Genomic DNA, 23,216 nt, shown 5'->3' with positions numbered 1-23,216 from the left:
CCCCCGGGCGCTACAGTCTTTCAGGGCACCCTGCCACAGGAAAGGATTAATATTAATTCCTTCCAAATTACTCGGAGATTCAATTATGCAAGATAATGCAAATACTGAGTTCTTTCAGTTCTGATCTACTTTCCTACACACACACACACACACGCACACAAAAGAATACTAAATCTGCCAATTGGAGCTGCATTATCTGACATGGCTATTCACTTTCTTACGTGCGCCTCTCGACTTCCTCTCTGTGTTGGGGAAATATTTGGTGTAAGGGTATCGATATTGTGGGAGATGTCATCTTCTGCGTATGTATAATGCAGCCGAACCGTTGCCATCAAATGCAGCTTCAGTATCAAAATGCTGTTTTTGTTTCGTCATCTCTCGGCGCTTGCATGAAAGTTGGGCCTCCCTGAACGCCCCCCCCCCCCCCCCCCCCCCCCCCCCCCCCCCCCCCCCCCCCCCCCCCCCCCCCACCCATCATAGAGACCGTTAGATCGGAAAACAGGAGGTCTTCACACTCCGTTTAGAGGCTTGTGCTGCTGATGTTTTGATTTGCTTTTCTGAAGCCACAGGGGTCTCGACTAGTTGGGCTGGTATGCCTTCAAATGTTTCACACTAGTGGTTAATCTCCAGTAGCAGCAACAACAACAACAACAACAACAACAACAAACAGCCAGGCTAAGCGAGAAAGAAATATATTATATATTGACAGACGGTCAAAGTTGAGAGACCAAAGGGGAAGAAACAGTGCAGATGGGGCCACTGCAAACGGAAAACTTTTCTTTCTAGTTTTGAAAACTCCTTTTTATACTGTGGCAGATAAGGTGGTGGACCAGCTGGTAGATACCTGCACAAAGCAGGAAAAACAACAGACATTCCCTCCATCTCTCCGCCAATCACCGGTACTCTATCGCTCTTCCTAGATAGCTGGACTGACAATATGTTTTCCCACTCTCTGGAAATTGCAGCTGCATCCAACAGCTTTTTTATCCCTACGTTACCCAACTGAAGCATCATACGTGTCATAATTGCAACTATGAACCTGTCACCCAGTCTGTTAGAGCAGAAAACACATTTACAAAAGGGGAACTGTTTGCGTACACGAGAAAAGGAACCGATAGCGACGACTGAGCTTGTGCTGCGTTTCTAAGCTAACGAACTTGCTAGTGAAGTTTTTTTTTTTTACGGTTAGCAACTAAGCTAACGAGATTGCTAGTGTGGAGAGCGTTTCCCCGAAGTCTTAACCAAATTAAATGATGTACAATCCTAAAAGTAGTTGAGATTTGACTACACCGAGCATATTGTGGGCCGCCCCTCGTGTTAGCAGTTAGCTCTCTGGCTCCAGGCGTTCACCAACTAGCCTCGTGAGTAGTTTCGTCACCGAGCTTAGAGAACAAACTATTTTTCACAAAGAGGACTTTCGCCGGTTGTGACCAGGCTGTGAAAACAGTTTCAGTAGTCTGACTTCACTTGAGTCATCTGTGCTTGCACTCGCTATTGGCTGCATTACATGATGATGAAAAATAACACACTAAAAATAATATGCAATAGCCATTAGAGATAATCTTCCACTGATAAAAACATGAACTTGCATCATATTGTTTACTAACTACTGTAAATATGAAGGAGATTCGGTTGTTACACGTGGCAGAATAAGAACAGGCAGGCTCCATGGAGGACTAGGGGTTTAAAATGCAGAACAAATAATTGTATCCAAGATAAGAAACACAGAAACTGCCTGATTCAAGTCCAAGCAAGGATCTCTGTTGCATGTCATCAACCTATTTCTCTCGCTGCGTTTCCTTGAAATCTCCTCAATCGACCTTCAAATAACTAGGCAAAATGTCAAAAACAATAAACCCAGGCATGCATCGCCTCATTGGCTCCTGTTTTGCAGCCAGGAAATAGTCAATGTTGTGCACAGCAAGATACATTTGTACACGTGTTGTTAATTGACATTAATTTATTCCCTCTGTTGGACAAATTTCTCAGACTCCCCCTCGATGTTGTGATCTCAGGACCAACGCACAGGCACAGATGCTGTGAATGAGCAAGTGTCCCTGAGCTCCCTCGTAACGTTCACACAACCCAACCCACACACTTAGCCTGCCTTCCACACGCCAACCAGCCTCCGATTCGGTCCAAAACAAATATGAACATTTAAATATGACGCTTCAAAAAATCAGGTATTATTCAGCGGCCCATTTGTGAATGTGTAATCCGAGGGGGTTTGAGTGCACTGTGGGACTTTGGGATGAATATGCATCATATGTGCGTGTCAGTGATTTATGCGTTGCATTGAAATGAAACAATGTCTTTGCAGTCGACACGGGGATCAACACAAAGGGGTTGGCCATGTCCGTCTCAAAAAGCACACACACACGCACTGCTTCCAGCCATAATACAAAACACACAGACGGACGGATATAAACTCACACACACTAACTAGCTACTACAGACAGAAAGGAGGCAGACCGCGCCTGGAGGTGGAGGATAGCAAAAGGCCGGGTCAGTGTGGGGTACTAATACTCTCTGCTCTGCTCCTCATCTGGCTCGCCTGTGGACAAAGCCCATCCGTTAGAGTGCAGGTCACGCACACCCAGGAATACAGATGGGCTGCCGAGTCTTTCTGTCCTGCCACTCAGTGATTCAAGGGGTGAGATTAAAACAAGGGGAACAACCTGCACGTGTTAAGCAGACAGCGTTGTGCTCTGACTTTCTTCTGTCCGGATGTGTAAATGGGTTTGATTTTGCGCCTTCGTTTGTCGCTTTCATTTTGTGGTGTTTGCAGGCCTGTGTGTGTGTGTGTGTGTGTGTTTTTTCATTCGCCTGATTGACCGTGTACCTAAACCTGCCTCTGTGTGCGCGTGTGTGTAAACAAGACACTAGTGGGGGGAAAATAAATAAATAAAATAAAGTCCTTTTGGGCTGCAGAGCACACAGTGTGCTGTGGCAGCAGAAAAGAACAGCACCGGTGGACAAACTGTTCGAATAAATCCTTTGTAGTAAAAGCGACATCATTCAAGACTTGTACACGAATCAGTGAGGGTCGGGGTCTGTCATCGGTCTGCTTTGCGGTCCAGCGCAAAGTCCTTCATTCAGTTGACAGCGTGAGGCTCCGGGTCGGATCGAAGTTCTCCTGCAGTTTCAACATAATGCGCTCCGTGCGCCCTCTGACTTAAAACTGTCTTGACGTACAAATTGAAGGGCAGTAGTTAAGAGGGAAGAGTTGCACTTGGGTTTTAACAGCAGTGGCGCAAAGTAGCCAAGTACAATTACTCAAGCAGCGTTGTTAAGTACAGCTCAGTTGTTGTACTTTTCACTCCACTCCACATGTATTTGACCTTTCCACCTGGAAAGAGGCGACACGGCAGGCTAAAAATAACCTGCTGGAGATCGGAACCAGCTGATCTAACGCGGCGCGATGCACACCGTGCTGCACTGGACAGGAACCGGATGGAAGCGGTGTTCCACAGGGAAGGAAGCGGTTGGAGTAAACGAGTTCATTTATTGATTTGTTTAGCTATTAAAAGTATTGCAGACATGTTAATGCATCCGCAACAATGATTTATTATGAAAATAAAAAAGACACTGAAAGGATACATCTGCAAGAGTAATTTGTTATGCTTTGTGATTTTCTAGAAGAGCAAAATCATGAATTGATTCTATGAATAATCATCGACTGAGATGATCCAAAACTATTAAAAACACATCAGTTAGAGTGACATGTGGCTTTATTACATTGAACAGGGGAGGGGGGGGGGGGGGGGGGGATGTAGTTTATTCGAGTAGATCTCATCTATTGCTGCCATTACAACTCACTAGAGCACAGAATCGACACTAAATGTTTGAACATTTGTCAAAACCGGATATTTAGGAAACAAACTAGCCTTTAACAAACTTATTTTAGGCCACATCATGAGTAGAAACCAATGGTTTTGGGGTCATTTACAACTTCAACTGTTGTAATCATGAGATATATCTATATATTATATGGCTAATAATTGTGGTATTGCTACTTGTTCCATTAGTTACAGCTCTCATTTCTTCCAGTGCTATTTTAAAGCCTGATTTCTCTTTGCCTAAATGCTCTAGTTAATAAAAAAAAAATAATAAAAAAGATCTGTGAAGAATTAAATCCGCTTAAAATGTTAAATATGTAGTTAGATGAAACCTTCTCTGAAAGTAAAACACCAGATTGAATGTTTTTTTTATATCTTAACCCACATAACCATCATCAAAAGCACTCAGAGCGCTGCAGATTCAAGAGATGAACGCTTCTCCGCGTCTCCAGTCCGTTTCATGTGTCGGTACACAGGCGGTGACAGGTTTGACATATGACAGCTTGATTTAAAAAAAATTTACCGAATAAGGTTTTAGCGGACCAGCAAAGCAACTCTTGAGCCTCTTCGTGAAAAGTTTCACCATTCGGCCGGCCGTGCGCGAGCGTGTGACGGTTTCAGCGAGGCGAGGGCATTCATCTCACCAAAGACAGCAGAGTTCTTACAGCTGGAGGGGAAATCAGTAGGCAACACCACTGATGTGAAGATGCGCGTATGTTTGTGTGTGTTTGCTAGTACACAGATTATGTGTGTGTGCGGGCTTCACTTCAGCTGTTCCGGCACTGCGGTCAGAGCACTCACACCACCTAGTGGCATCGAGGCCTTGTATCGTACCTTTAGAGGAAACCGCAGGAAGATGAATAGACAAACAATATTCACACATGTAGGCTGATCCTCCATTCAACAATCCCCTTCACAACACAGCAGGCATGAGGTAAATCAAAAAATAAAATATAGGCGTCACATCGAGTTAAAAAGATCATTTTTTGCTGGTGCACATTGTGCACTCAGCAGCATCCAGAAACAAGAAAACAGGTTATGCAGAAGTGAAACAGCACGTGCACAGGGGAGAGGCATGGCCGAATAGACAAATAAGTGACGCGGTAGAAAAGGCATCCAGAGGCGGAGGGAGATGAAAGGATGAATCGTGGGGAACCTGCAACATTCATTTGTCGTCCTCCCCCTTCAGGCTGTGCAGCTTCACAGCGAGGCTTTTGATTGGCAGGTGGGAAACGGCTAATCCTGTGTTCTGCATCCTTTTGTCCCTCATGCTTCCCTCCCTCGCATCCTTCCTCAGCGGAGGACATCTTACCAATCTTTTAACCCTATAGGCAGCGCCGCTGTCCTCCCCCTCCTCTCCTTTACCCCTCGTCCACCTCCTCGCCACTGATCATCAGCGGGAACACACTCTGCCGTCGACTTCCTACAACTGAAGAAGCGCCATGTATACGAGGCGGATGAAAGGCAGGAGGTGCCAATCATCTACATAACCACTCTTTGGAATCTGCACTACCACCCCCATCTAAATCACATATTTGCATGTGGGGCGACGAGACATAAAAGACATAATTACATGTTATTCGCGCACTGTTTACCAAATGTGTTACGGAGACAAAATTCCTGACGTTTCAGATTTAGAGTGCGCATTTGTCTCCGCTTGTTGTATCACAGTTGACACAGCTGTCGGCTGCGTGGAATCAGTGTTGCCAGATAGTATTTCACTGCAATCCCCAGGCTCCCCCGAGCTATTTGTAAGTTTGACTCTGGTGTAGCAACTGCAACATTAATCTTTTGTTCCCATTATGCAGCAGTCAGTCAAGCTGAGGGGGCCGTGTCTGCAAAACTGTCGCCGCCGAGTGCTGTTAAGTATAGCGACCGCGCTTCGGACTCTCTTTCCATCCCCTGCCAGTTTGTCAGGGATGAGACAGAAACGGTGTGCACACACACACACAGAGAGAGAGAGAGACATCCCACACCACACAAACTTTCACTTAAAGCAGTGAAACAGGCACAGAGGCAAGCTAGAATACAAAGTTAAGCGTCCCGTGGCTGCCACATGCATGAATGCCAAAAGGAAAACTAAACATCCCTTCTGTCTGGTGGAGATGTTGCTGCTGTCGCACTAAACGCTCCAAAACATTCACACAAACCAAAAGAAAGACTGAAAGAAATCATTCCCGTTTAAACAATTCAAGGAAGAAAACACATAAGGGATGTACTGAAAGTAGCAACTTTTTCTTTTCTTTTTGGAGATACAACTATTTACAACCAAAGACAATGTCCTTGAAACGGGTACAAACTTTTTTTTTCTCTCTCTTCCTGCGATCTTGTTTTTCCAAATGACAACTCAGCAATACAATAGAAAATAAAAAATATCAGCTTTCAGGGAAAAAAGTAGTCTAAGCATTTGATTTTTTTTTTTTTTTTTTTTTTAAAATTTCCATTAACCGCTATGTACAGGAGTATTTACAGTCTAAAATTTCATTCAGACCAGAACTTTGCAAAGTAATCAACAGTAGACACGGTTGCAACCGTGTTCACTCAGCCCTCCAACCCAGATAGAACTAGTCTGCTTCCACAGGTATGGCTGTCATTCAAATCAGTGATCGTACATAGGTGAGCAGCACAAGACAGAGGCGTTCATTTTGAAGGTTCATGTGCATCATTACAGGTAAAATGACACGAATAAATAAACGGGCACTTATGAACGTTGTCCAATGCAGACGCGTCATAATCGAATGAGTAAAAACACACACAAAAAAAAAAAAGTGGCGGAAAATACAGAAACTAGAAGCCGTCAGGAAATCCTCCACATCGGTTAACATGAGAATAAAAATGACCTCCTTTTCTATTAAATGCAGAAAGTTTTGATAAAATGCTGCGCTTTTAAAAACGAAACCATAAATCAGCTAAGTGTGTTGAGCTGTGACACATGGGATATATCTCAACAAAACATAAGGTGAAACTTTAGACACAAATAGCATCTGACTAGGCAAAGACTCTGCATTTACAAAAGGAGAAAACATTAAATTAAATTCTAAAAAATTAACTTCATTATGAAATCAAAAGGAAGCACAACAATATATATATTTTTTTCACATCTGTTATACCTGTGAGTTTCAATGCATACTGTACTTACATACTCCTGAATTCATTGGAATTTAAATAAGCTAAAGAAAAATGTGAGGAAAACGATAATTGGTGGAAGGAAATCTGAAATTAAAAATAGCATGTCATTTCCAGGCGGCCTTAAGGACACCGTATCAAATTCAGCATACCACGCAGTCCTGATTCCTTTTAAAGTTATTCCTAATTTGGGTGAAGGAAAAAAAATGCATTAAAATAAAAAACAAAACGGGGGGAAAAAACGAAAATCTAAAAACATAAGAACGACTTGCTAACAAAATTGTTTACAAAATGAACGGGCACAATGAGAAGATAAAAACAATTCCCTTAAACATTCAAGCCAACTGCAAACATTTACTTAAAATGGATGTATGCATTCAAAAATCATTCCACACAAGGTTACAGAGACGTCATTCTAACGTCCATGAAAAGTATTGGTTTCCATGCTAATCAATGATTTCACCCGTGGCTTTGATGTGGATGAGTGGAGATTCAAATGTAATGATCCATAAAATTTGATTGAGAGGTTCAAACTCCAGCTCAGTGACCAGGCTCCACTTCAGTGGCCTGTTAGTGTCAAACTATTCTTAGAAGAGGTCCGCTTTCAGTCCATCTTCATGCCTGACATTCCAGAGCATTTTGAAACTTTAGGCTGATTCCCAGTAACCTGAGGATGAATGTGGCGTTAATGGAGTGGAACTGCATGTCTGTCAGATAGCAGGGCTTTGGTTCAGTCTGTGCTCCAGAGAGGGAGTGAAACGTTTACATTTGTGCGTTCACACGCCTTTATCGGAAACAATTCAGAGTGATCACAGCAGCGGGCGATCTGGTGACGTCAAAGGAATGCGGCCGAGTCTCCGATGACCCTGTGTGGCTCCTGTCGGGTAAAAATGGGAGCACCAGGACGGCCTGGGATCCCGTTAATGTGCAGAGCGTGAGTTCCCCGTCTGGCTGTCTGTTAACAGTGCTCCAGGTAGTCGATGACCCGCGTGATGGACTTCTGTCCCGTGGTGCCCATCGCACACTGCGTGCGGAGACAGGATGAGAAAAACAAAAACAAGCGTGTGAGAGCGCCGACGTGTACTCGTGAAGTCTTGAGGCACCGACAGGAAGGAGTTTTGAGCTTCTGTTCACTTGAAACGGCGATATTTATGAAACAGATGGTTTCGGTCTACAGATCTGACAAGATGAGTCACTTTCAAAGCTGCAACAAAATGCACATCTGGGATTGTTCAGTTAAATATTCATGGTTGACTTATTTTTTAATAATCCTTCATATCACCACTTGAATTGTGCCGCTTGAATATACAAGAGTCATATTTAATTGATAACAATTTGTTGGTCACATTTTGTATTATACTGGCACACAAGCCTTTGAAAGGTGCCACTGGATGCTGCATTTCAGACCCGCTAAGAAGCTACTGAAATACTTTTACATGAGCGACAATCCCAGAGCCTTTTGTATATTGGCTTTTACAGTGATATCAGAAACTATGCATTCCTCAAACTCTGCGTTAATGAAAAAAAAGCTTCCGTTTATCGAAATTATAGGGTTTTCTCAGAAAAGGTGCCGAATGGAGGTGAGAAAAAAAAGTAAAGAGTAAAAACGGCTATTACATTTGAAACTAAAAGGAAATGTGGAATTACTGGTCCGTAAAAAGGTTCATTTGATCCAGGACTCACCATGGAACAAAAATGTGCTTCTCCCTCAATGAGTACAATTTAAAAAGGGCCTTTTGTAACTTCAATACAAGTTGTCTGTTGCGAGAATCACATCATCATTTTTAGGTGTTTACAAAACATACCTCTCATGTCAGCGTGAAAATGATCACTTATCTTCAGGAAGGAAATTGATTAAATTCGTGACGACCGCACTACACCATCATTTATCTTGTTCGTTTCATCGTAATGCTGATGACATCCATACTCACAGTGAGGTTCATGAAACTCAGGAACTTCTTCAGCATTTCTGTCATGATGGAGAAATCCCCTTTAGGTAGGTTCTCTCTCACAGTAGTCACATTGATCTGAGGGGGGACAGAAAGGCGGGTGAGCCACGACATGAATATCTTTGAGGGGGAGGGGGGGGGGGGGAAATAACCTTGAATATTGTGCGTGTCTGATAGTCTCACCTGGCTTCCCTGGCACAGGCAGCCCAGCAGCAGAGCGGTGTAAGAGGCAACAATGCTGTCCTCCATATGCTTGCCTGCATGCTGCAGAGCTACAGCAAACACAAGGGAGGAAGAACGAGATTTACAGATACGTTCAGTGCCTCTACTGGCGAAGACGGTTTCAAACCCTTTTCTTGGCGATGATAAAACTGCCGAATAGAAATGTGGTCCGGAAACAGGACAACATTTCACTTCTCGAGCCAGGCTGGCTTGCTTTTAGATAAAAGCACATCTGCAACATGGCTTTATCTAATTTGTTTTGAATTGAAAGAGTCACCGAGTCCAATACTAAGCATCTTGTTTTTGGGTTGATGGGAAGGTTACTTTCAAATGCCATGTGACTAAGCTGGTGAGCATGTTAAAAGGGTTCTGCTATAGGAAAAAAAACACGTGTTCCTCTGCATTGTAGGAACACACTTATTGGGGCAACTTAACTCTCAGTATTGGAGTACGGTGACATTTTATACACGCATGCTTCCGCTGCGACTGATGCCCCTGAAAGCCGGTTATCACTCTGCACTGAGATTTATTACCAGAGATAATTAGGATGCTCATCACTGTGACCTGTACGCTACGGTTGGGTGGCGCCCTCTCTCTCTGTGTCTGTGTGTGTGTGTGTGTGGCGTGATAGACACTGGGTTTTATTTATAAGACCCTCTGTTTGTTTTTACCCCCTTATATTGCCTCTGTTTTCTTTTAACGTGGGCCCTTGTCAAACACGCTCCATTGAGTCAAACACACTCAAATGATTGAATTACGCTGCAGGTGCCGGGATTGTTTGTTTCCGAGCATGAAAAACACATTGTTCTTGTTGCGCAACAGCAGCATGGAATAACATGCCTAACTATTCAAAGCTTACATTACTTTAATCCTGAGGGCGATTACAATTCTTATTGAATCCCATTAGTTAGTTTAGTTTCCATTTTAGTTGATCAATCTGCATTAAACTGCAACTGCTTTATTTATCATCAAGTTACCTTTTTATTTTTCTTGGTGGCCCATTGTCGTTTACTTTAATGTATTTCCCCGAGTTAAAGGTTTACATTCCTCAATTTGTGAATCAACGATATAAACGCTCTAAACACAACAGGAAACACATGGTGCACATTAAGGTTGTGCAATGGGAGTGATGCTACGGTGTCTGCACAGTGTTCGATACGGCATAGAGAAGCTCAACGGCACATTATTTTTTTGTTCCATGTCTTCACAGTATCAGACAATGGTGGCATGATGCCAGTTGAGAAAGTGGAACAAGGTAATGTTGGGCAAGATTGGCTTTAAAAAAAAAAAAAATGACAAGTGTCAATTGATTAATCTCTTCAGCTCTAGTAAGTAGTGTTTAAAGCCTTCATGATCAAGTGCAGTTATGTGAGAGAAAGAAACCCCACTGGCTCCAGTCTTAATTAGATGAGGTTACAAAGAAGTAATTAAGTTGTCCACACAGTAATCATCACTGCAACATTAAAACACATGCATCTGGATTATGAATTGAGATCGAGCTAAAAACAGCTCCCGATACGTGCACATAGACAACTTCAAACGCACACAAACATCTACCTTTATTTAGATCCAGCTCTTCATCCTCCTCCTCTTTCTTCTCATTATCTTTGTTCTCAGTTTGGCCGTCGGTGGGTTCGGCTGCCACCCACTGGATCTCTCCCGACGTCTCCTGCCACTCTCCGCTTTGGTCCAGTGCCGGTTTGGGTGCTTCGGTGATGATGTCGTCAGTTTTAGCCTCAGCCAAGATGGCAGCGCGCTCCCTCTCCAGGAAGAACTACAGTTTGGAGAGAAAAACAGATGTGAACTGTGAACACAAACTTTTTAATTGGGACCAAGTAACACAGCAGATTTTTAATAATTAAAAAAAAAAGGGAATAAAAAAAATAGCAGTTAATCATGATAGCCATGGTATTTCTTCATCAGCGAGGTCAGAAAGCAACTCTGTGTGCCAAAAAACTCCCATGACAGTTTAAAAAGGTCATTTTAAAGTTAATCACTACTTTACTCTCAAAAGGTTCCTCTCAGGCTTTCAGAAAACGTTGCTCTAATAAGTCAGTTAGGCAAGGAGTTTGGTAAAGGAACATCAATTATAAAAAAACAAAATATTCATAAAATAATGACAGTTTAATCTATGAAACTTAAGCATTTACTTATTTTTTTCATGACTACTCATTGCCAATCGTTTCTGCTAACATCCTTATTGTAAAAAAAGACTGCTAAAATATTTATCAATGAGTCCTGGCACAATTCCTACCTGCACCAGAGCAGCCAAAGCACCGGAGGCCCTGGGCTTGACAGCCTCTTCTCCCTGAGTCTCAGCTGTGCTTGGCGGTGCCGGCGCCGCCGCCGCGTCCGATGGTGTTGGGTCAGCAGGCTGCATCAGCCTGTCTTCCAGACAGGTGTCGTCGACTATGTACTCCATGTCCACCAGACAGTGGCGGTTTCTGGAGCTATACTCCACAAGGTTGATTAGTAGACCCATACCCTGGTATACACACACAACAAAATGCACAAATGAGAAACACGAACACAGACCTACACAGACCAAACACGGGTTGGAGGGATGCCTTTTTAACAATTATGAGGCGTTTTGCTTTGTTCCAAGACATCTTACCAGTACTCGCACGTCAAAGCGCTGCTCCTGGGGGATGTAGCGTGGAACTCGGAGGACGCAATTCAGAGCGGTTACGGTTAGCTGTTCCTGCTCACCCGTCTTAGTGCTCCCCCACTCTGCAGAGAAAAATAACATTAATAAACTGCTCATGCTGGTCCATACCCTGCTCTGAGTGCCTGAGTGATATGATTGAAGTCTAGTTGAGCACATTAACAGGAAAGTAGTCCAATAATGCAATAAACTTTGCTTCATTGTTATGCATCACATCAGACCAACAATACCACCGAGTCATTGTCTCGCTTCCAATATCCAGAAAGGCCAAATAAAAAGCAACAAAAACAGAACAAAGGCAAAAGGTATAAAGTGTTAAATGAGAATACCATTGTCGTGGGTAAGGTTGAGCAGCACTCCTATGATGGCCCTCATGCAGTCCTCCACAGCCTTGCCCACGTTACTAAAGCTGCAGTGGGGCAGCGCTGCCCCCGACAATGACAGAGAGCTGTTGTTTAACGCCCTGCTGTATCGCTGAATCATATCCTCACAGTAGCGCAACGCTCTGGGGAACACAAGAAAAAAAATGCGGCTGAGAGAAACTGAAGAACAAAGATATATGGTACGATAGTGTTACAAAAGGTGAACTGTTATACTAGTGCCTCAGTATGTGTTCATGTTCAGTCAATAATAGCTTTAAGCTTTATCTGGCGCTCACCTGGCAGAGGACACGATGAGCTGTGAGTCTTTGTAGGCAATCAAGTAACCCTGGTTTTCTGGGTTCTGCACTGTCACCTGTTGGCAGAAGATGAAAGAGAAATAAAATCAATAGAGGGGAATGAACACAGAATGGCTCAAGAAAATGAATCAAGAAACTGAAAAATGAGACACTTTTGCTTCGACTTTTGATCAGAGAAGATTTTTTTTCTTTTCTTTCTTTAAACATATCCTTTAATAAGGGGAACAATAAAAGTAACCATCCACGTCACAGGACTTGGGTGATAGAGGAAACCCAACTCGACTGAGCAGTACTTACACTCTCAAGTACTCTCAGACACCTCTCCGCCCCCCATAAAGACGCCACGAGGTTCTCCTTGTCATCCTCTTGGCTCAGGTTCTCCACACACTCTTTGACTGTTGAAACACAAAAGACTTGACCATTGCACATGCTGACAGATACGTGAAGGTTAACAGCTGTTACACTTTATCTTGGAAAGCAAATTGTTGCACATCTACACCAGTATAGAGAATTGCAAACTGCACCTACCTTTGTCTACAATATGGTCCAAACCGCCGAGGAGTCGCAGCTCTTCTTTGAACCAATCTCCTGCTCTCTTGGAGGTGAGAGAGAGCAATGTCTCCATGGCAAGGTGGCCCGTCTACAACAGAAAGAAACATATGAAATCTGCATACGACACCTATTTCTCATCTTCTCAAACTAGAAATCTGATCTCCTATTTTTCATAATTACTTGATAATATTGTCATGGATGCTCGCATTACAATTTTAACTCTTTAATTGGCATCTTGATCCAAAATATTATCTACCCCCCTTATCAATTTATGCTTGCCGATTGAGAATATACAGGAGTTAATGTGAAAAGTGCCATCACTAACATAATAAAGTGCCCCAATATTAGCATTTATGCTTCTGCCTATACCTTACTTTACTTTTTGTATGTAATGATTTACTAAATAAAACACATACTCGCTCAAAATACCAGTAAAAATATTTCTTTAAATAAAACTATACATTTTCCACAAAAAGGGTGTTTACAATTTCTTACGGAATAAGAGAATAGAAAAGGGTGAGGTGCATTAAAAACAAAAAAGACTACATTTTTTGCTCAATTTGAAGTATTCATGGAGTTTTGCTCGTTACAGAAAGAATCAATAAACCTAGAGAACGTTGTTACATAATATATCAGCCAATACATCAAGAAGGTGAAGTTTTTTTAATTTCATTATTCAACCCACCGTGATATTCTCCAAGTCGAGGTGCTTGTTGTGCACCGTCTCACACAGCTTCCTGATCTTCTCCTTGACCTTTTCCACCTCTTTTGGGGTGAGCTGTTCCTGGTCAGCTGGGCAGTCCTGGTCCAGCTCCAGCAGCTTGATCATAAGCTCCAGACAGGCCCTGTCCAGATCCATGTTAAGACGGTCCCGACTCAGGATGTACATCAGCGCAGCGGTGCACAGAGCAAGGTTCTGATGGAACGATGGAGAAAGACTTTTACAAAAGGTGAAACGTGGTCTTCAGCGGTTTGAATAGCTCTCCACTGTCACTACAGCATTCTCTAGGTTAGAGGAACTTAGATACGAGGGTTGCACATAGTTGTGCACGCATATGTGCAACCAAGAAGAATTATCACTAGAAATAATGCATAAAGAAAATGTGACACTTAAACTAAAACTGTACGAAAGCTCTCAGTGCTTTGAAATTAATGTCATAATTAAAAAAAATAGTTATGACTTCCAAATAACTGCAGGCATGTACACATTAAAGATCTACTTAATTAGCAAATATTGTGACAGTGTTGTACAAGATACTAAAACAAATGTCAACCACGAACAGAATATGTGTGACATTATTATAAATCCTCTCCAGATCACACTGCTACTTATGCCCTTAATTAAGCAACAACATATGCAGGACAGAATAACAATGCAGGTTTGCATGTCCTGCAAGCAATGACCTCCCATAAATCACTTCAAAGCTTTGGGACTTAAACTTAAGAAAATGGGTTCCCCATCAGGGACAAAGTAAACAACAAAAGCAGTAATTACTCAAAAGTGGTAAACATTTGTCACTATTCCTTACTGACCGGGTGTTGTGGAGCATCACTGATCATTTTGAAGACCTGCGCCACTTTCCCTCTGGCCCGCAGGTGCATCCTGAAACCAGGCATGGCACACCGTGTTGCCAGGCTGATTACACTGCAGCAGCAAGAGAGCGAAAAGAAACGGAGGGGGCGAAAGGGGAGGATTACAGAAAGGTTGGGTCCGATATTTATCAGTCTAGTGCTAGAATCTTAAGTGAATGAGTCAGAATATGGAATAGCCCACTAACAAAACTAATCAAAGAGCAGAGCATAGAAAAATATAGTTACACCCACATACTGCCTCTAAATCGTTCAATAATAATAATAATAATAATTTGTTCAAATTAAAATGACCCCCCCCCCACACACACAAAAATACCATAAATGCAAAACCTGTTGGTATATTGCATTTAAACGAGACATTTGAGAATAACTAACCATAAAAACCGTTAAGAATTCTCTATATACTTTCTATCACTACCTCCTGCTGCTCTCTTAGAATAATTATCGTTATTTTGTTTTATTTAATAAAGTATGAAAAAGAAGAAGAACATTATGCCAGAGCAAACATACAAAAAAAGTGTTTTATTCCACCTACCTAAGGCATCTTGTGTTGAGTGGCTGACTGCTCTTCAGCCCCGTCTCCAGGTATTCAAAATCATCTGTGAACTCTTGATTCTCTCCAAACTCCACGACGTCATTGAAGTGTTTCACATGCTGCACCACCGTGTACAGCTGGTGAGGAGAATGGGGTTAATTACAACCAATTGAAAAGGAGCGCATCTGTCCAGAATTACCAAACGAGCACAGACACGATGAGAAAATTGCTCTCATTGTTAAAATCCTCTTTAATCGGTGCCATTAGCAGAAATAGCTGACTGTGCTAATGCCCCATTATCAATAAAAGGATCCGCATGTGGAGTTGGGGCCGGGTCAGCAGTTGACTCTGTATGTTTACCAGAGTCAACTGTCATGCTGTGTGTGCTCAGCATGACACGGGAGGAAGGACCCGGGTTTCAGATAACACCAGTGTGTGGCGACAGCTTAGCTGAAGCCATTTTACCTCAGGGGGTCTGTGGCTAACAGCCTGATCTGGGGCCCAGAAGGCCCATTAGTAAATGAGACTAGCTGGAGGATATTTTTTTTATTAACAGCTAGTCCTCATTGCTACCTCCAATCAACAAAAGGGGTTCAAACAAAGACCGAGCTTGACATGGAATCAATGAACGATATGCCTTTACTGTATAACCTGCATCAATGGGTAACAGAAGCTTGGCTGAGTATGAAATGCAAACAAATGTAATAAAACTAAAATACAAATAAGCAGCAACTGTGTTCCTCAGTAGACGTCTAAAACCATGTGTGCTCCGGATTCACCTCCTTGTGCTCCTTCCTGCATTTGAGCGCAGTGACAATATCCTGGTTGAGTCGCGTGGGGATGGTCTCTGACTTAATGACTTTGGGCGGCGGAGGAGGGGCTTTGAACAAGCCATCATCTTTATGAGAGTTGCTGTCCTTGCTGCTGCTTGATAAAATTGGCTGAGGAAGAAAAGAGGCAGAGAAATAGGGCTCAAACCAAAGTAACAACATCTGTTTAACGACACATCCGCAAGCTGAATAGTCTGCTAAACACACAAGTCTTTAATAAGTGTTGTTAACATATGTCAGATGAGGTAGTGCAAAGTTAAAAACTACTTTTAAATCCTCTCTTAATGGCCCGCCTCTGAACAAACATTTATTTCCATGGGGGGAATTTAACATATAATATATATAAAATATACAAATAAACCCAGTTTCACTTGTCTGGGAAAACCACTGTGGGAAAAGAAAGATTAATTTGAGCAATTAAAAAAAAACGGTTGACTACTAAGAGACCAATAAACTATATCCTGGGCTGTAGACAGTAGGGAATGGGAAATTTTGGAAACAAACAACAATGCTTGTTAGCATTTGTTTAACACAACACCCTGTAATATTGTTTGCATACTTTGTGCAGATGAATGCATACATTTCAAATTAGACCTTTAAACATCCAAAATTCACACGCACCATAATGGTGCTAAAAAAACCTCAATAACCACTAGGGGAGCGGTGTCTTACCGGAGCAGTTTGAGATCGAGAAAGTGGAGGCACAGGCATCTCTTCAGGCTCAGGTTGGTTCCAGTGGCGAGCGTTGTACACAGCTTTAGCAGGAGACTGGAACCGAGTAAGAATTTAAAAATGGGTTAGCTATCTGAACAAAGACAAAGCATAACGCCAGATTTAGTCATCTATTGATTGATAACTGTCATCACAATTTCCTTAAAACATTCCAGCACAAAGCTCAAGTCAATGTTGTGAATTAGCACAACTGCACACATAAATATTGCCATACACAAAATACCACAAATCAAAACGGAGTTCAGATAAATATTAGCCTGACTAAGAAACCCCTGCATATTGAAAGACCGCATAGGGGGAATGCTACTGAACACACATTTAACCCATTCATATGACTGCTGTCAAAAGTTAATCAATGGTGATGTGCAACTGTAATTCTATCACATATTAAAGCTAAATAAAAACCATTCAAATACATTAAATTACATCCAAATTCATCTTAGTTCAAGTTTAGATTCATTCTTGCCCCCTTGCTCAATTTTTCTCTGGCGCTCTCCTCTCTTCCATTATCTCCATCTATTTTTAGACACACTGGGCATCCCGTTACGTAAATTGTTATTTAAATATCAATAACATTAAAGAAAGGCCAGTTTAAAGCCAAGCATTGTCCAACCTGAGATCAACTCTGGCCAGGAGGATAGCTATGAAGGCAAGTTAGATGACAAAATTACTTTTTAGTAAGGCAGATATCTCTAGCATGCTCACATACCTTTTTGGGGCCGCTAAAGATCTTTTTGAGGCCACTAGCAGTGTCCTTGGATTTGTCACTTGACTTTCCTGAGCGTCCTTTCTGCCCCTCAGCGCCGCCAGGACTGGAGTCATCAGCAAAGTCAAATCCATCTGTCGGATAAACCAGATTGTTGATGGTGGGAAAAAAGCAATGTGTGAATGAACTGGACTCCGATGGTTTAGCTTGAATTTTTAAAAAGCTTCTGGTTTAAACTTAAGTCAGGCTTCCAATATCTTGATCACAATATCACCCAAAGTGCACAGAAGTTAATTAAGAGCAACTACATAACCATGTGTCTATATATTGAGGATCAGCTCACCTGTATTGCTGCTGGCCTGACTGTCCTGAGAGTCACTGGTGTGAGGGCTGTCCACTCCGGAGCTCAGAGCAGCTAAGGCTGCAGCCGCCTTCTTGGCCTTCTTCTCTTTGGCCTGAGAGTTCTCCTCATCGCTGTCACTTTCACTCAGGTCGTCGAAGCCAAAGTACTTGATCTTGTAGCTACTCTTGCCTGCCATGTCACCTTCTGGACCCTCCCCGCCCCCCTGGTCCTCAAAGCCAAAAAACTCTAGCTTGGTCTCAGTCTTGGTTTTCTTGGTCTTTGTCTGGGTGGGTCTGAACCTGGGAAGATACAGTGAGTGGATGTATTAATTATTTGTTTGCAAGCAAAACAAAAAGTACCCATTGAAGTTGACTAAAAAAAAATAATTGTTCAATTAAATCAACAAGTTAGACAAGTGTTCTCAGTAAAGGCAACACAATGTTATCATTTAGAAACGACTAAAACATGATGTATTATAGAACTATAATAGATCACATACACTAATGACAGTATTTCCAAAGAGCCAACCTCAACAGTCAAAGTAAAAATCTACTTACTATCAATAAAGTAAATTGATTCATGGTGAGTGATGTGACATTGTATGCTATATTAATATTAGCTTCCTACTAGATAGATATGTTTTGAATAAGCCATTGTGCATTCTGAGTTTATTTTTTTAAGCAAGGTTTCAGTCACAGGACTTTCGTGACTATCGTTTACCAACATGCTCGACCTGCTACGCTTCATCCAGTCTGAAAATAGGTCTGCACATTTTCTGTACTATTAGAAATTTATCCACATCACAAATAGCAAAGAACAAGTACAGATCTCAACCTTGCATCACATTTTGAAAATAGCATGAAGCAACAACAAACTACGGCAGCGAGTAAGACTTCCATGTACATGACATGCCGTATGAAAAAAAGCATGCCTTGCAGCAAGTGTTTATACTACTTGAATACCACTTCCAGTTCAGCTCCACTAGGTCACTGCTGAGAATTTCGTACTTAACATCTTTTTTTGTAATTTTCTTGATACACAGAAATTGGAATGACTTACCTAGTAGATTTGGATGCGGCAGCATCTGACTTCTTCTTCATCTGGCTTGATTCTCCAAGGTCAGCAGGGGCAGCTGGGGTGACTAGTTCATCAATGCTCCGCTCAATTGAATCCTGGATGGTGACGTTGCACACTGACAGACAGGAAGGGTGCAGAACCGTGTAGTCTCGTACCCGCCCGCCTCCTCTTCCTGTGGGCTTGGCTGCTGGTTTAGCATTGGCAGCTGTACTACTTGCGCTAGCAGAAAGGGCACTGTTCGGTTTATCATGGGCACTCGCTGTTTCAGTGGGCTTGTTGCCATTGTTTTCAGCCAATTCAAAGGATGTTTTCTTAGACTGGTTGGGTCGCAGGTATTTCTTGCAGTTTGAGGCCCTTAGGGTGAATGGAGAAGGAGGAAGGCTGTCCACTGGTTGTGGTGGAGGCTCCAACTGATCACTTTTCTTATCTTCCAATCGAAATTCATTGTAAGAGGAAGAGGTCTGGAAGTCTCTGCTCCCACCTGGTGCATCAATGGACAGTTTAACGGAGGTGACTATGTTAGGAGTGGAGGAGATTGGCCTCTGTGGCGCTGAGAAGTTCTGTTTATCAGAGGGGACTGTGTTGGACAAAGATGCAGGTTTTTGGTTGCTATTGGGTGTACTTTTGTACCTGTGCTGGTTATTTTTAACAGTGCTCTCTTCAGATGTTTGCTTGGCTGTGAATGTAGAAAAAACAATGACAGATTGTTACAACAGCTGACACTGCGACAAAATGGCTTGCAGACACTATCAAATAAATATCAGGGACACAAATTACTGGTCAATCGGGGGTGTTGTTTGGTATGTTGGTTTAGTTTATGCATTAATGACTTACTTGTGAACTTGGCTTTTGAGTTTGCAGAGCCCTGTGCAGAAGTGACAGTCCCACCGCTCTGCACTGCAGTGGTCTTTGTCACTGCTTCTTCATTGACTCCCACCTGGGATACGCTGTGAGTAGTTACAGCCTTCGACTCATCATCACTGTCAAACCCAAATGGGTCTTCGTCACTGTTGCTGTCCTCAAGCCTGGGCCTTTTGGAAAGCTCAGAAACTTCCGGTTTTAAAGTAGGCCTTTTGGCCCCCAACTGAGCCTTGTAGGTGGTCTCCCCCCATTTGGTGGTCAGTGTGGGCTTTTTATTGGAGAAGACCTCGTCAAATTTAGAGTTAGCCTCCCCTCCCTTGCGGTTGTATGTTTTACCGAATCTGGATGTCATGTTGGTTGCTTTATGTTACATATTCCCTGTGAACAGAAGCAGAGACGATTTAACATTTGCAACATCACTCATGCTTGTCAAGTAAACGGTGCAAACGTCAGGCAGCCTCAGCTCGACTGTGTCTGACTAATAACGTCAAGTAAACGTTAAATATGACGCTCGACACTGGACCACGTTTATAAACATGCCGTCAACCTGTCAACGTCGGGTCCATTAACTTGGCGTTAGCTCTAAAGTTGCGTGTAAACCGTCGGTTGACACCAAGTTCGCACGGCCAAGTTAGCTCGCGAGCTCGAACAGCACAGCTAACTGTGTTAGCTAGTAAATAACATAATCGCTCGTGTGTGTGAAATACGACAAGGAGCTCGAGCGACTTGGATGAACTTTAAGAAAACTTTGAGCCAATTGCATTGGATACCGTCGCACCGAGAGGACAGTAACTACGTCTGTTCCCACGAGCGAGGCCCGTTGCTGCTTGTAAAGTTACTATAAAGTTAGCCGTTAGCTTTACCACTGCTAAGCTAACGTCCGTCCTGTTTACGTTTCACACACTTGATCGCATCAAATGTGCGAAACGTTGCGTTTTAAATACGATGAAGTAAATTCAAACAACACATTTAATTACAGAGACTGGGGTTTTAAAAATCGTCGAGGATACGAAAGAATAGCAGCACACACTGTTACCTTTCAACTCCAACGGCTAGCTTAACGCCCGCTTGTTTCCTAGCCAGCCGGCTAGGCCTGATCTCCACTCGCTCTCAAATCAAGCGGGTAAAGTCCGTTTAAACAACTCTAGAAACACATCTTCAACCCTAATGTGAATCCAATAACAATGCTCGACAGAAAAGAAAAGCGGCCCAAACGCACTCGTATCTAGTATAGTCTAAATAGAGTGGATAATCCGGACTTTTTGCATATTGTAGTGCTATTGACGGCCATTAAAATATCCCCTCCCTCCTCGTTCCCTGGCAGGACCCGAATGTAAGTGCGCTGCAAGAAGGGAGCTGGCCAATCCGCGGAAGGGACGTTTTCCTGTGCGTTGAGACTCTGTCAGCAAACGGGATTTTGATTGGTTTACAGCTGAAACCATAACACACGATAGGGGACGCTGGTGTTCCACTTTAATTGATGATTTAAACTTGAAAACTTGCCAAAGACTATTTATCTCAAGCTCTTTGGTTTTAAAAATACGTAGTGTATTTCAGAGTGATGGTATTTCTGCTCACTAGGTTGTTACTTACCAGAACAACTGTACACAAGACCTGAATTGGAACATATTTGGAATTTATCCTATGAGGAAATATTGACTAATTGTCATTGTCATCATTAACAATTTTAATGATTAATTATTTAATAAATAGTGGAGGGGGGTGGGAGGGTAGGAAGAAAGAAGAAGAAAAACTATATATATATATATATATATATATTGTATGTATGAAAATACATTTGTTTTGGGTTTTTGTTTCCTAAAGTGTATTGCTTTATTATAGTCCCTACATGTGGTCACAACACAATATAATAAAGTATATATTATGCAATCAATAGAAAATACAACTCGATACAGCCACGTATCCTTGTGTGTTCACTGCACGACACCTGGAGCATGCTGGAAAAATTGAAAGCAAAGATCACCAACAGTGGCACTGGTCTGGGGCGCAGATGGTGTCAAATGAAAGAATCGTTGCTTATAAACAGCCCGGGTCTGCAGGGCAATGTGGTCCCTACTGTATCAACACTGAAGCATTACTCAGCCCAGACAGATATCACACCATCTTCTTCAAGGCATTAATGTCTTTTAAAGATGCAGCAAGGGGTCAGCTCTGAAATGGCTGGTCTCGCAGCTCAGAAACAGAGGGATAGTCTACTAATTTCTCATGGGAGGCATTTTAAATGTATTTTTCATTATATTTAGCCATCTGACCCAAAGTAAATAAAATAACTCCAACTGTAATGGGGTCACAGCTGTATGGGGTCACAGCTATATTGCCTTAGTACATGATATCAACATAGTAACAAATCGATGAACACATTTCTTACTTTTTCAGATCAGGAAGGGTCCTGTCTTGGATCACAATTAACAAAATGAACACATATTTACATCCCATCATAATTATGCAACATTTGGACAAAGGTAAGAAAATAAAATGACTCTCCATATTCAGTCATGTTTCTTTTCTTGGCTTCTGCATGTGACAGAGAGTCACTCCACATCAAGGCTCAGAGGTGGTGAGGTAACACAGCCATATGCAGCCATGCCCCGGGTGACTGATGGTTTTCAGCTCAGGTCTTGGCAGTCATTACTTCTTGCAACAGGCAAATGTTATTGCTGAGTCCAAATGCATTCTGTAATCTCTCAGAATGTGTTACAGTCTGGTAATAAATGAGTCAGGAATCTGTACTATTGCCAGGTGAAATAAAAACATAGAACTTCAGTGTTGTGTGTAACATTTGCCTAAAATATCGTAACATATTTGGACGAGTAAGACTGCAACACTTATACAGAACCATGAGATGGCAGCAACACTTCCTGTCACGCTTCTAATCTCAGCGCTATCTTTTGTTTGTTTTTCAAAATTGCACTTTTGGCCTTTTGATCGGGGATGAATACATCTATGTTATAATACGTAATCGAAAAACAAGTCAACATATTTTATAAAATCCAGTATGGCCTGACGATAATGTGTGATTATGAAATGTCTGTGGGCTGCGTAACATCATGGGAAAGCATCCGTAATATAGCTTCCATGTGGTGTATGGGAATGGAAAATGGAGTGTGAAGGATAAACATCCACTGGTTATTAGAGGCATGGTCTTAAATTCAAATGGCAGCCACACTGCTAAATGAAAAAATATGTTCCTCTGTCTGTAAAGCATACTTGTAAAGCTGTGAAAGTTGCTCTAGACAATGGAACATACATAGCAGCCCTTTCTTTTGAGTAATGGTGTGTTACAATAGAAAAAAGCTTCTGCACAGTGTTTCCACAGCAGATTTCACGTTTATTGAAAGAGAAAGACCGTCTTGCAAACCATCAACCTGTTTGTCGTGTGTGCTGGTTTTTGTAGTTCTCATGAGGTCTACTTATCATTGTCATCCAAAATGTATGTGGTGAACAAAAAATCTTTCCCAAAAGATTAAGTGTTTTCATGTGAGCCAC

The 23,216-nt window shown here is 42.2% G+C and overlaps 1 protein-coding gene across 1 annotated transcript; it reads right to left on the bottom strand.

Moving 5' to 3' along the window:
- Window positions 1-6,055: 6,055 nt before the first annotated feature.
- Window positions 6,056-21,062, bottom strand: wapla (WAPL cohesin release factor a). Its single transcript, XM_034551701.1, has 20 exons — window positions 20,746-21,062; window positions 19,683-20,087; window positions 18,831-19,524; window positions 17,772-18,070; window positions 17,432-17,562; window positions 16,663-16,758; window positions 15,940-16,101; window positions 15,161-15,297; window positions 14,566-14,677; window positions 13,718-13,948; window positions 13,009-13,120; window positions 12,778-12,875; window positions 12,460-12,536; window positions 12,131-12,306; window positions 11,751-11,866; window positions 11,391-11,621; window positions 10,694-10,910; window positions 9,098-9,186; window positions 8,897-8,992; window positions 6,056-7,989 (listed from the first exon to the last, which is right to left on the bottom strand). The coding sequence occupies exons 2-20, from the start codon at window positions 20,059-20,061 to the stop codon at window positions 7,924-7,926; spliced, it is 3,519 nt and encodes a 1,172-aa protein (XP_034407592.1). The 5' UTR covers window positions 20,062-20,087; window positions 20,746-21,062; the 3' UTR covers window positions 6,056-7,923.
- Window positions 21,063-23,216: the final 2,154 nt, after the last annotated feature.

Source organism: Cyclopterus lumpus, chromosome 15 (assembly GCF_009769545.1).
Source record: "Cyclopterus lumpus isolate fCycLum1 chromosome 15, fCycLum1.pri, whole genome shotgun sequence".
Lineage (NCBI taxonomy): Eukaryota > Metazoa > Chordata > Actinopteri > Perciformes > Cyclopteridae > Cyclopterus > Cyclopterus lumpus.
Note: the sequence above shows the minus strand (reverse complement) of the source record. Positions and strands in the feature narration are given on the sequence as shown.

Coding starts and splice junctions, on each gene's coding strand:
- wapla (XM_034551701.1), bottom strand. CDS start 20,061: ATGACATCCAGATTCGGTAAAACATACAACCGCAAGGGAGGGGAGGCT. Junction 13,949..14,565: donor GTGATGCTCCACAACACCCG/GTCAGTAAGGAA, acceptor TCGTTCCATCAG/AACCTTGCTCTGTGCACCGC. Junction 12,876..13,008: donor GGACCATATTGTAGACAAAG/GTAGGTGCAGTT, acceptor GTGTTTCAACAG/TCAAAGAGTGTGTGGAGAAC.